We start from the raw sequence: 14,173 nt of genomic DNA on the forward strand, positions 1-14,173 counted from the left end.
CATTCCTCAATTATGAGCCCTGCATTGAAGGGAGTGTTAGTGAGATGCCTTCCAGACCAGCAAACATGCCAACTTCAATTTAGTTTAAAGCAGTACGCAGCCACATGGAAAGGGAGTGCCTGTGTTTCAGGAGTGCGTGAAATATCAACAAAAAACCATGGCCATACAGCCAGCAAAAAAACAAACAAATCATCAGTCTCACATTGCTATAAAGTTGGGCGGGGGGAGTGCCTTGCTACTAATGCTTACAACCATGCTGTCTTTCACATGCTTTTGCTTTTTTAAAGATCTGGCTTGAATTACATCTTCCCTGGCATAAAAATACGACATATGAAAATCTGATTAGCCAAAACCAAACTATAAGTCTTTGTCCAACAGTGATGTGTCTAAACAGCATTCCACACAATGTCTTCTCTCCCTCCTTCTCATCAGAAATTCAAATATCCATTTATAATCTGTGACAATTCCCCCCCTTTGCCAGCCAAGAGTTCCTGTGTGTGACACACGGATGAATGTTCTGCTTGTCTTATTCTGCTGTTACAGTAAACCGTTAGCCGAATAAGATGTTGGCGTCTGAACTAGGCCATTGTGGCTTTTCCGTCCAAGTGCCTCCTTTTTCAAAAGCAGGATGCATCCCCCAGGCTCATTTGATATCGCACCAATTTACACGTTCCAAGTGCCCAGAGCAGTTTTTAGATAACAAGGGTCCAAGGTTATCATCGTACTTTCCCTGAGAGCTGAAAGGAGAGGCAAAGAGTGTTGTGCATGCCACGGTCCCACAGGGGCACAACCAAGTTTCATGCTTATTCAGCTGAGAATCTCAACAGGCAGTGGTCGTCTCATCCGGCATACTCTCTGGCATATGGTATAGGACCGTGGTGGCGAACCTTTGGCACTCCAGATGTTATAGACTACAATTCCCATCAGCCCCTGCTAGCATGGCCAATTGGCCATGCTGGAAGGGGCTGATGGGAATTGTAGTCCATAACATCTGGAGTGCCAAAGGTTCGCCACCACGGGTATAGGATGATAAAAACAAGGGCTCATTCCGCACCTGCAGAATTATGCACTTTCAAACTGCTTTCAGTGCTCTTTCAAGTTGTGCGCAATAGCAAAATCCACTTGCAAACAGTTGTGAAAGTGGTTTGAAAACGCATTATTTTGCGTGTGCGGACCAAGGACAAATAGGTTTTAGAGACAGCTTCTATTCTAGAGCTGTGGCTATGCTGAACTCCGTGGTTTCGTGTTGATGTGTTTGGGGCTGGGTAGGGATGGGTGGAGGAAGGGGAAAGTGAGGATGGGGTGTGAGATCTGAAATAGTGTGCATCGGGGAATGCTTGTAAATGTCATTGTGCATGCACAATTACATTACATGCTGCTGCTGCTGCTGCTGCTGCTGCTTCTTCTTCTTCTTCTTCTTCTTCTTCTTCTTCTTCTTCTTCTTCTTCTTCTTCTAGAAGTCATGGTTTCTGAGAGCATCTTCTAACAGCACAGGGATGCAAGACCTTGGCAGGCAGAGGAGTTTCCTTAATCTCAAGAGCAGTTTGGCATTGGGAGGGGGGGGGGGGGCTTAGCAACACACATTTCACTAACAGTTGGTCCTCTGAGTCCAGCCGCACATCCTTGTGAACGCAGCCAAACTCTATGTGCCCCATTAACAATTCAATGCAGAGATTACATGGGATGGAACGGGGCCCTCTGTCAAGACATGACAATGCGTATCTGAGAGAGACCTGGATGTCTTCACTGGAAACACGATGCGGTGGGGAGGATGAAACCTCCACGAAAAGGTGCCATTTATTTGAAACTTGGTTGTATCTAGATTTAATTTCCCTGTGGGAGTTTGGCCAATGTGTGATTTCCAAAAGGCAGTGGTGACCTGGGACAGCATCAGTCAGTGTTCTTGCACTATTGCTGCTGCAGAGTCAGAATTGTGATAAAGCCACACTGTAAGTTTCTTGGGTTGGGGCAGACTCCCAAAGCGCTGGCAGCTCCTCAGCACTTGCATTTAAAACAGAGCTCGACACAAAAGGGAATCTTGGCAGGAGTGTATTTTTCCAAGTAAAGTGAGCTCCAGCAACATATTTTTTCAGGAGGAATTAACTTTTGAATATTATTTTTTTCTATCTAGACATATGCAAACAAGGTGAATAAGAAACAAAAGCCAAAACATTTATCGGAGGAAAAACTGAATCACAAAACATTCTTCTGAGAAATCAAGCCACAAGGAACATACAAGTCATGTTTGTACAGTTTCATCATGCAGGTCTCGAGTACATTCTAGCCAGAAAGTGAAAAAAGATCTTTTAAAGATGACAACTGGTTGTGGAATTCTGGCCTTACGTTTTCTGCCAGCAAAAAGAATTTGAGGTCAGTCTGTGAAGCGGGGGTCCAGTCTGCGCATGAAATGTAAGTTATGAATGAAACTCTCGTACAAATTATACAGCAAGACACAAGAGAGATGGCAAACCTAGGTTCCTAGCTGGCCCCCAGAGCAACCTAAGAGGCTGAGTGATTCCAGAAGCCCTCTTAGACTCTGCACTGATTTTAGGAAGAGGGAAGGTGGACATCTGGATTGGAGAACTCTGCAACATGGACAACATAGTCTAATCTGCCTGCAATTATCAGCTGCCCTCTCCCCTCCTTGGAAGAACTCTATAATTCCCGAAGCCTAAAGAAAACCCAAAATATTCTGAGAGACCCGTCTCATCCAGCACACTCTCTTTTTGAACTGTGACCATCCGGCAGACAATACAGGTCTATAAAAACTAGGACAAAGAGGCTTAGAGACAGCTTCTACTCTAGAGCTGTGGCGATGCTGAACTCCGTGGCTTCGTGTTGATGTGTTTGGGGCTGTGTAGGGATGGGTGGAGGAAGGGGAAAGTGAGGGTGGGGTATGAGTCTGAAATTGTGTGCATCGAGGAATGCTGCTGTAAATTTCGTTGTGCGTGCACAATGACAATAAATGCTTATGCTTAAACATGGACAGCATAGTCTAATCATATTGATTGGTCAGTTTCGGCCTGTGAAATGCCAGAGAGAATGTGGTGGGGGCACATACCAAAATGGCTGTTCGGCCTGATACACCTAAAAACATAACCTTCTGAAAACAAGCATGTGGAGAAATCTCAGAAGAACCAGTGTGACAGCAGACTTTGAAGCCTTCTGCTTTTCCCAGGAAGATCTAGCACAGGCGCCCTGCTTTTATTTCAAAAAGCCAGAACCAAAAATCTCATTGCCGCTGACGATAAGCCAGCAGAAACAACAGTTGGATTTGGTAGACCTGAGTTCAAATTCCTGTCCTAGCTCTGGACATGTCACCACCAGTCTTTGTATAAGCAGGATTACATGAAAATATGTTACAGGATTCAGTAGCAATTGTAGTTGTTCACCTCACAGACACTGGCCTGTCAACACTTGGCTCAGAACTGGACAGCACAAACTGGCCCTCTCTACATGGGCCCAGTTGTAGAGATAGTGGAAAGTAAAGTCAGCTTATGTGCTGTATGGAATCAGGCCAGAGTTTCTTAGTTTCTTCCCGCTGATTTTGGAAGCCGAACGAAAAAATTCATAACTACGTCCCACAGCCCACTACTGACTCTCCGCTTACCAAAAAGAGTTCGCTCTTCACATCTTGGGAGAATACAAATGCATGCTCACTCCTTGCAACACCTCCAGCACAATGTAGACAATGCACAATGTGAACCACGTGTTCATGTTATCTCTGCAATTCTGTTGGTGCTAAATTGCAAAAATTGGACCAGTCACACGCTGTCAGTTCAACCTACCTCACAGAGTTATTATAAGATGGAGGAGAGGAAAATGACATAAGATGTTTCGGGGAGAAAAGCCAGGTACAATTGTTAATAACTTCTATTTTGCTAACTTAAATTGGGGGTGGGATATAGACACAAACAGTAAGTCACTTTGCAGGTATGGATTTGTCCCAGGAAGCCACAACCAAAACAGGACAGAAATGGCAGGTAACTTCAGCTGAAACACAGAACACTCCCTTGTAGTGGGAAACACCCAAATGGGGAGACCCAAAAGTTTATTGGTGAAAAGGAAGAAGGTATTCCTTACACTCAGGCTTTCCGTTCTGCAGTAAGCACCTTGTATTCATACCCTCCAAGCGGCAGGCAAGGAGAACTTGCGAGCTTATAAGTTCTTGCAGGTTTATTTATGAGTCTGGCAGACTCTCGACACCCGGCCTAAGTAGAAGGGGCCACAAGATGTCCCCACAAAACTTCTCCTTCCTCTTCATCCCAGCTTAACACCTCTGGTGGAGAACAGTTCACAACAGCTGCAGCAGCACAGCCATCCATTTTGTAGAGTGTTTTTTACACACAAAACTCTCCTCCCAGGCCTGCGGCACCACCCAAGTGCAACACAACATCTGCCAAAACGGAGGCCTCGCTTTGCAAGAGAGCCATAAATCGAGGCCGGAGCCGTCAGACTCCGACTGGTCTCAGACATACAGATTAGTCACCAGGGGAACAGAAGGGAACAATTTATAGATTTGGGCTCAGCTGACCCAGGTGATTCAGCCCCATGGCAAGCGGGCTCCAACAGCCGCCTCTGGCTTCCCATCCCAAGATGCACACCGCTGGCTCTCAGGCCGATGTAGGAGGGGGGGTGCCAAGACGCAGGCAAAGGAGAAGACGGCGGCGGCGGCTGATGTAAGTTTCAAAATAACTCCTGGAGAAACAAGTTTTCTGCTTCACTTCAGCCAATTTTGTCAGCAAGAAACTAGGTTAAAGAAACACGTTAAATGTTCCCTAACAGGAAGCCCTCCAGCCGGAGCCAGCAACGCGAGTGCGTCTGGGGCTCTAATCTTGACCTTGGAGGGAAAATATCAAGCTGATTGGGGCTGCGAGAAGGGGAATAAGGATGATCCCCGTTTGTTTGCAGTTGCCCAGATAAAGATGCCCAGTTCTAGAGGGTGGACCTTCCTGAAAAAGCGGCTGCCGCTGGATCCTTTGGAGGCTCATAGAACAATCTGTATAAGAAGATGCCCATTGGATCATACCCATGGCCCACCTAGTCCGACATCATGGGGCTTTCCCCACTCACCATATGCCGCGGGGTAACCACTCGAAAAAACATGGGGATCCTCCACGCTCCCCACCGCACCAGCAGCCACAGCGTAGCTGCCTCGAATCTGCTGCTCTCCCGGCTCCTTAGCGTGCGTCAAATCAGCTGCTCTTCAAACAGAATCTTTTCCTGAAGCCCCGCGCTTGCCGCGGGGTGGTGGGGAACTTAGATGTTTGCGCGGAGTTGATTCGCTGTGACGTACAACCTTCCCACCAATCAGGCAAACAGGCCTCTCCATTTTTTCAAGGAAGTCTGTCCCCGTCAGAAATAACGCGACAGGCAGCTATGTGATGACGTGATCACGTGGCGACAAATCTTTTACAATGCAAAAACGCCACAATTGAGCCGTGTGCACGTGAGCACAAGGTAACGTGCCCACATTACGTTACTCGAGCTCTACAGCTTTGCGGCAAAGTGCCGTTGAGCGCGCGGGGTTGCGGGGAACAGAGGCATTGGAAAACGAAACTGGTTTTCCCTTTCATTTTCCAGTCCAATCAAGTCGTTGCGGGGGAGTGCGTCGAAATGATGACGTCTGCACATGAGCACGTGAGCACGTGAAAATGTGCCAGCCAATCCCAAATCAAACTCGCGTGCCAGCCAATCCCAAATCAAACTCGCGTGCCAGCCAATCCCAAATCAAACTCGCGTGCCAGCCAATCACAATGCTGGCCGCTGCTTCCGTGTGTCCATGGCATGCACGCGTGCCAGCCAATCAGAATGCCGATTGCCGCGGGAGACTTGCTCTGTGACCCCGCGTTATTTTGTTAAGTTGCGAAAGGGCGAAACAAGTGGGGAACGAGTTCTCCGCGCTCAAAAGCTGCGGAGGCTTTTCTACACGGGCTGGCCGCGGGCTGGCACACAAAAAGAGGTAAGTGGGGAAAGCCCCCATGTTTCCCATAGCGGCCCACCCAATGGACCGGGAAGCCAGAGCCCTGCCACCTGTTGTGGTCCACTAGCAACTTGCATTCACAGATATGGCTGACTCCCAATATGAACATCCCTTCCAGCCATCGATCTATCAGTCTGGCAGAAAAGGAGGCACAACACAGCCCAGACTCATCAGATCTTGGAAGCTAAGCTGTGTCGATGCTTGGATGGGAGACCGCCAAGAAAGGCTCTGCCGACGAAGGCAGCGGCAAACCACCTTGCCTTGAAAGCCCCTTCTTGTGGGTTGCCATAAGTCAGGTGAGACTTGGTGGCACTTTACACCCACACACGTCAAAGAGGGCCTCTCGCCAATTAAGGCTTTTCAAACTAATACTTGAGGTTCTGCGTCTCTCAGCCTCGGTACTTGCAATCGGGGCAAGGTGTCCAGAATTGCAATCTTGATCCCTCCTGCATACAAATCATCTTACAGCATTTAAAGTCTTGTGGTTCCAGGGCCAGAAAGTATTCAGACTCAAGCAGGTGTATAATAATAGTAATTTACAGTTCAGTCACCTGGATTTTTGGGTCATCTAAATTTAATACCACAATGAAGGCTTCAGTGGTTTTGGGGTGGGGGGGCAATCCAGGTTTATTCCTGGACGGGTGGATTTTCAGAGTGCGAACTAGGTCAAGATTGGAGGATTTCGGAGGAGGGAACTCCTGCCTGTTGCATACAGACACGGTTTCAGACAGTGGTGGGATCCAAAAATTTTAGTAACAGGTTCCCTCGCCAGCCCCCCCTCAGCAAAGGGGGCAGAGGCGTACCTAGACAAACCTGAGCCCTGGGCAAAACCTGAGTTGGATGCCCCCCCCCCATGGGCAGCCACCCCACCATGACCCCCCAAATTTTTTTTGCACCAGGGCATTTCTAAATCATCATCACATTATAGAAAATGCCCCAGCTCACAAATCTGAACACAGCAATGGTGAAACACACAGGTTCTTTGATAGAGACGGGTGAGATAAAAGGTACGAAAGGCTGAGAATCAACGAATTGCAGTACCTGAAAGAGATTAACCCAGTTCAGGGAGTGACATTATTAGTCGCGATTGCTGTATGGAACCTTCACGTTCAAAGGCAGGATGCCTCTCGGGGAGGCGAGGGCGTGGAGACGGAAAAGCGGACCCAACTAGTAACCCCCTCTCGGCACACACAAATCATTAGTAACCCCCTCTCGGAAACTGGTGAGAACCTGCTGGATCCCACCTCTGGTTTCAGCCCTGCTTGGCTTGGGCAGGGATATCTTCTCCCCTGTGTCCCTGCTCAGGAATTAAGACCACAAAAGGAGGCCTCCTGCGTCATAAACCAAAGACGCTCATTTGGCGAGAAGGCCTTTTCAGTGGCAGGCTCACCATTGCAAAACAACTTCCTGTCCCTCACTTTCCCTCTTTGGGAGTCAGCTGTTGGGAAAAGAAATCATGTTTGCTGGAGGTGGAGGAGGAGAAAGGCTCAGAGAAATTACCAGGTGAGAGGCTGCAGCTGCAGGACCCAACTGAGCCCACCTCTCAGGAGTCGAGCCTCTGTTGGCATGCAGAAGGACCCGGGTTCAGAAGGACCTGGGCATCTCAGACAGCAGGTCTTGGGGATACTCTTTTCCGCCTGACACTCCACAGAGTCCCTGCCAGGCAGATGAGACAAGGATGGACCTTCACAAGGATCATGCTCTCTCTAGAACAGCTTCAGCAGCTCACCTTCCTACGGGCTTCCCAGCAAGACAAGGGTTTTTTACATCATGCGCACAGCCAGGTGAAGTCTGCTACCCCTGTTTCTCTGCCCCCCCCCCCCCGCCCCGGTAGACACTTCTTCACACAACGTGTGATTGGTGTTTGGAATATGCTGCCAAAGGAGGTGGTGATGGACACTAACCTGGATAGCTTTAAAAAGGGCTTGGACAGATTTATGGAGGAGAAGTCGATCTATGGCTACCAATCTTGATCCTCTTTGATCTGAGATTGCAAATGCCTTAGCAGACCAGGTGCTCGGGAACAACAGCCGCAGAAGTCCATTGCTTTCACCTCCTGCAGGTGAGCTCCCAAAGGCACCTGGTGGGCCACTGCGAGAAGCAGAGTGCTGGACTAGATGGACTCTGGTCTGATCCAGCTGGCTTGTTCTTATGTTCTTATGCTACTGAGAATATACAATCCAAATATCCGTCCAGCTCAAAGAACTCAGCTCCACGAAACCATGACGTCTCCCAACGCAGCCCAAAACGAGCAATAACATCTCCTGAAATATTCAGCAGCTCCCGTTTCGAGAGATGTCCTAACCTTCGCATCGCTCTCCGGCTGATCTGCCGAAATGTCACGGCTGTCATCAGAACTAATGAGGAGACCTTTTTAAAGGTGGTCCTTCACAAAGGGAACATTAATATCAATCCAACGGGTGAGCAGAGCAACAATGAAGACATTATTCGGCGCCTGTGCGTGTGGCTCCCGGCTCCCGCACACTTCCAGAAATCCTACAGAACTTATGAAACATCTGAAGTTTCTTTTTCTTTCTTTTCCAAAACCCGGGAGCTGCGTGAAAACCGGTGGAACACCCCCCACGGCTGGGTGGAACGCCAGATTTGCTCTTATTTCACCACCAGACATGTCTTAAGCCAGACGTGCATTAGAATTGATGTTTTAAAAATGCCTGATTACACAGTCCCAAAGTCGAGCAGCAAGTTTCTTCAACAGGACTGAGCGACAAGGGGAATCAGGACAGAGATGGCTCAGTCAGCGTGAGGAAGTCAGAATTCATTCTGTCCCTACAGCAGTCACGTGCGCCGCACAGCAAACTGCTCCAAGGGCAGAGCACGGGGCTTTGTGAAGTAAAGAGGCTGCACTTCTGACAACGCAGTGTGGAATAAGTCTCAGGGGTAGTGTAGAATAAACCGTTGGTACCTGCCAGATCCTTTTTACAAGTTTCAAATAAGCTGCACGGTTGGGTTTGCCCCAGCGCCTCACCCTCCTCAGCCACCCACCCACCCAACCTCAGCAGTCAGTTAAGGACGGTACAGATTTGCTTCCTGTTGTTGTACCAAACTCGGGAAAGAAATCTTCCAGTCAAAGGAGGAGGAGGAGGAGGAGGAGGAGGAGGAGGAGGAGGAGGAGGAGGAGGAGGAGGAGGAGGAGGAGGAGGAGAAGAAGAAGAAGAAGAAGGAGGAGGAGGAGGAGGAGGAGGAGGAGGAGGAGGAGGAGGAGTTTGGATTTATATCCCCCCTTTCTCTCCTGCAGGAGACTCAAAGGGGCTCACAATCTCCTTGCCCTTCCCCCCTCACAACAAACACCCTGTGAGGTAGGTGGGGCTGAGAGAGCTCCGAGAAGCTGTGACTAGCCCAAGGTCACCCAGCTGGCATGTGTGGGAGTGTACAGGCTAATCTGAATTCCCCAGATAAGCTTCCACAGCTCAGGCGGCAGAGCTGGGAATCAAACCCGATTCCTCCAGATTAGATACATGAGCTCTTAACCTCCTACGCCGCTGCTGCTCCTGTGTGTGTGCGTGCACCTGTGTGTAAAGTACCACCAAGTCACAGGTGATGTCAGGCGACCGCACAGTGTTTTCAGAGGTGGTTTGCCATCGCTTGTCTCTGCGTAGCAAGGCAGGTGTTCTACCACAGAGCCACTTCCCATACGCGGAAGCCGCCGTCTACCGAGTCATCTCGCTCAGAATTGTCTACCCCCAACTGGCAGGGCCTGAGGAGGCAGAGACATTCTCCTGACATTCTGGAAACGGATCATCTGCACGCAGGACAAGCTGCGTGCCCCATCTCTCCACAAGGATATATAGCCTCACATGAAAGCCGCCGTGGGTCTTTCTAGCTCGGGATCATTTGCTGCGTCTGGCTGCCTGCTTCCCCAGAGGAGAGGCTGGGGATGGGCCCTGGGGGTGTCTACCTGCCAAGCAGGTGCTCTGCCACGGAGCTGTGGTCTCCTCCCCGGGGCCGAATGTTTCAGGAGACTGGCAATGAAGAACCCGTGTGTTTTTTAAGGCACCGTGTCACCGAGGAACTCCAGAGAATTCGAGGTTCCTCCTACAACGCAGCCTGAACATCTCTCTTGCAAGCCACAGGTGCCAACTATTCAGCTCCCAGTTCTGCCCGTGGAGGGTTCTGCCGCTTCTGGCCCAGCCTGCCCTGTCAGCAGATCCCCAGTTCTTCCCGGCCGGCCGGCCTGCCTGCCCTTACTTGCCGCCTGCCCGCCCCACAGGTGTTTGGCAGCCTGCTGCGTGGCTCTGGCCTGCAAGGGCACCCAGTCATTGGAAAGCAAGCCAGCCAGCCAGCCAGCCGCTCTCTCTTGCAGCTGCAAATATATCGGCATGGATGACACACAGCCAGAGCGGCCTGCTGTGTCAGCAAATTGATGGCCAGGCGCTCTGCGTCGTGGTCGTTGGAGCACTGCTGAGCATGATGCCACCAGAGTGCATCTGGCGCAAAAAGGGAGAGAGGGGGGGGGGTGCTGATTTCCCAGCAAAGCCCACTTTGGTGCCGGGGTTGACCACGGTGCCTTCCTCTCCCCCCCCCCCCCGTACCACTGGGACAGCACTCATGGTCAAGGGCTCCAGTGCCAACCGACCCATGCGCTGCTGTTGAGCCCCTGCGCATCCAGCCCACCGGCACGGCCGCGGCGGCAGGCGGGGGTCTTCCTGGCGGTGCCAAGTGAGGCTCAAAGGGGCCCGGTTGGCCCCCGGCCCCTCCTGCCCCCCTTGAGCTGGCTTCCAGAAGGGCTGGCCCGCTCTGGAGGGCACAAGCGTTGGTCTTCCAGCGGAAGGATTCTGGCAAGAGGGGGCTGGATGTGTTTCTTTAGGGTGGAAGGCAAGCCGGGGGGCGTGGGGGGGGGGCTCCTGCTGGCCTCCAAGCCAAGGAAGAGAGTGAGGGCGAGAGAGAGAGAGACTTCGCAGAGGCTGCCAAAGCGCCCGCCCGCTCAGCCAGGGGGAAGCAGCTGCCAAGGCTGGGCACGGCAGCAGCCCGAGTGCCCCGGGGGGGGGGGGGTCCCGTCCGGCCGCCTCCAAGAAGCCCTTCTGCAAAGCGCCGCTCTCTCGGAAGCCACCCCGGGCCCAGAGAGAGAGGGGGAGGGAGGGGTCCCCCCACAGCCTCCCGGGGAAGGGCACCGCTGCCAGCCCGCCCGCCAGGCTCTGGCCGCGCTCTGCCTTCCACCCACCTGGCCGAGCCGGCCCACCGGCAGCCCCCTCCCCACCCCCAAGCGCGGCCCCCCACCCCCGTGCCACGCGCGGCCCCGCGCCCACTCACTCACTCACTCACCATCTCGGGCGTCCTTCAACTGGGCGCGCCGCCGCCGCCGGCCCCGCAGCGCATCTCCTGCCCAGCAGCAGCAGCCTTTGCGCCCCGCGTCGCTCCGGCCGGGACTGAGCCGCTCGGACGCCGGCTGGCCAGCAGGAGGCGGGCGCCGCCGAGGAGCTCCGGTGCCCCGCCCGCCGGACGGGAGGCCGGCCCCTTCCCCGTCCGCCCGGCCTCTCTGCCCCCCCCCCCTCTCTCTCTGGGCCCCCGGGCAGCCAGCCAGCCAGCCAGGGGAAGGCGAGCAGCCAGCGCCTTGGCCAGCGAGGGAACCCAGCCTCCCTTCTCGGGAGGATGCTCCACTATCCCTCCCAGCCCCACGCCCGCTGCGCTCCCTTGTGAGCCACACTCTGCCTGCCTCTCAGACTTTTTACACTGTCAGCGTGTGTGTGTGTGTGAGTCTGTGCGGTGAACGCACACGCACTGATCTCTGCCCCAGGGAGCTTACAGTGGGAAAATGATTGCTAGTGAACTCTGGGCCAGAAGGACACAACAGGGAGGGGGACAAACCCAGGGTCCCAGTGCCCAGCTGGGAAGGGGCATCTTGTCGCCGGGGAACCCAATGGCCCAGGGCAGGCTAGCCTGATCTTGGAAGCTAAGGAGGGCCGGCCCTTCTTAGTACTTGAGTGGGAGACCACCACCACCACCACCAGAGAAGGCACTGGGGGGGCGGGGGGGGGCACACAGGAGGCAGAAGGCGACAGCAAACCTCCTCCAGCCTCCTCTTGCTTTGGAAACTCTTTGGGTTCTCATAAGACGACAACCTCAAAGGGATGGCCCTTTCCAGGCACATCAGTGGCCTCTAGTGGCCATCAGCCGCCATGACTGGTCAGTCCAACAGAGGCTGGGCAGTTCTCTCATTAAAAAAAGTAAAGTCTCTTTAATGCTCAGGTTTGGGGTGGGTGGGTGTTCACTTGCCCTGTTAAGCCCCATATATAGGCCAAGCTGAGGATTAGCAGCCTGATCCTAAGCACACCTCCTCAGGGGGAAGTCCTATTGAATTCCATGGGACTTACTGGCAAGGAAGGAGGCTTAGGAGAGAGTGGTGAGTCCCTGCGGCTTCAAGAACCTGAATGAAAAAGAGTCTTGGGGCACCTTAAAGGCTGCAGGATTGATGTGGGCAGGTGCCTTGCTGCATCAGGTGTGTGCTCAGACACCCCGAGTAGGGCCCCCCTTTGAAACGTGTGTCCAGCGCAGGGCAGGCAGGATCCTTTGGCAAAGACGGGCCTAGTTTTTTTGTTTTGTTTCCACCAGTGGGGGTGTCATCCGTCTGCTACATCTCTGGGCCCCGAAAGGGACCGCAGCTGCCATTTGAAACAATACGGCAGAAGTGGCAAAGAGTTTTCCCTTCTCGTTTAACAACCGAAGCTCAGCCCTGTCGGTTCCCCTTTTCTCAGATGCTTTCATTTGTCTCTGAGACATTCTGCTCTGTTCTTGCCTTTGAGCTGGTACAAGTGAACAGATCTTGGCAACAACAGTGCACAAATGAATGGTCCACGGAGTCAGATTCCTCTTCAGAACCATTGAAGGCAGATTAGTTACTATCTGTAATCAGTAGGCGTGAAAGGAGATCTTTCCCTAACCCTTTAAAGAGCCAGCGTGGTTTCGTGGTTAAGAGCAGGTGCACTCTAACCTGTAGGAACCGGGTTTGATTCCCCGCTCTGCCACTTGAGCTGGGGAGGCTTATCTGCTGAACTAGATTAGCTTGTGCACGCCAACATACGCCAGCTGGGTGACCTTGGGCCAGTCACAGTTCTTCGGAGCTCTCTCAGCCCCTCCCACCTCACAGGGTGTTTGTTGTGGGGGGGGGGGAGGGAAAGGAGATTGTCAGCCCCTTTGAGTCTCCTTGCAGGAGAGAAAGGGGGGATAGAAATCCAAACTCTTCTTCTTCCTAGGTTCTCTTCTTGTCTTGTGGACTTGGGATAAAGTGGCATGCACCCCACCCCGGAGGAAGAGCCAGAACCCCAGACCACAGAAGAACCCAGACCACGAGAGGCAACTTCTCTGGGGGGGTCAGATTTAGAACAGTACTTGACAGTTCCATTTCTAGTCTTATATCTGGGACCGTTCTCACTCACAAGCCCACACCTTTGATCTATCACACCTTGGCCAGAAGATGTGGGTGTCGTCCAACCCTCCAGTCCACCTGTGCATGGTTTTATTGACACACATTCCTGGCCTCACTCCAGGTGCTCTGATGCCAAAGTGGAAAATCCGAAATGCATGCCCCCTCCCCCCCGCCTTCCCCTAGTAGTGTGGAATTTGGTTGATGGGACAGTAGCCAATCATATGTTCTCATGTGCACCTCATGGACCACATCAGTCTGCGTTATTGCTTGCTAGTGCTCCTGAGGGCCCAGTTTGATGGGACAGTAGCCAATCATATGTTCTCATGTGCACCTCATGGACCACATCAGTCTGCGTTGTGCTTGCCGGGGCCCAGTTTGATGGGACAGTAGCCAATCATATGTTCTCATGTGCACCTCATGGACCACATCAGTCTGCGTTGTGCTTGCCCCCCCCCCCTCCATGACTCCCAAGACCACCTGCCCGTTTGCTTCTGAGGAAGAGGCCACCCAGAGGCCTTTGGAGAGGCCCTGCTTGATGGAGACCTGAGCCTTCAGAGCCTGTGCGATTCCCTTCGGCAGCTCTTTAGCTTTGCCTTCGGCTCAAGGGCTCACCCTGAGCTAGGTGCATTCCTCGGAGCCTCAGAGATCATTTATGCACCAACTTCCTGTTCTTCCAGCGAGCATGGCGTTGCTGCTTGCAGGAATTTTGCAGGGCGTGTGGAACGGAAGAGTGTGTTGGCTGAGCGGCGAGACGCCCCCCCTGTGTTCTCTTTGTGCCTTGCCCAGATTAGCATCTCTCCCAGGGAGCC

At 52.6% G+C, this 14,173-nt stretch overlaps 1 protein-coding gene across 1 annotated transcript in view; it reads right to left on the minus strand.

The window, feature by feature from the left end:
* Positions 1–11,400, minus strand: part of LOC125446155 (unconventional myosin-Ie-like) — a 36,525-nt gene extending 25,125 nt beyond the window's left edge. Inside the window, exon 1 of the mRNA XM_048519706.1 lies at positions 11,264–11,400. Within this exon, the coding sequence (XP_048375663.1) occupies positions 11,264–11,266 (3 nt within the window). The 5' untranslated portion in view covers positions 11,267–11,400. The remainder of the gene's footprint in view (positions 1–11,263) is intronic.
* Positions 11,401–14,173: the final 2,773 nt, after the last annotated feature.

Source organism: Sphaerodactylus townsendi, linkage group LG17 (genome assembly GCF_021028975.2).
Source record: "Sphaerodactylus townsendi isolate TG3544 linkage group LG17, MPM_Stown_v2.3, whole genome shotgun sequence".
NCBI classification, from domain to species: domain Eukaryota; kingdom Metazoa; phylum Chordata; class Lepidosauria; order Squamata; family Sphaerodactylidae; genus Sphaerodactylus; species Sphaerodactylus townsendi.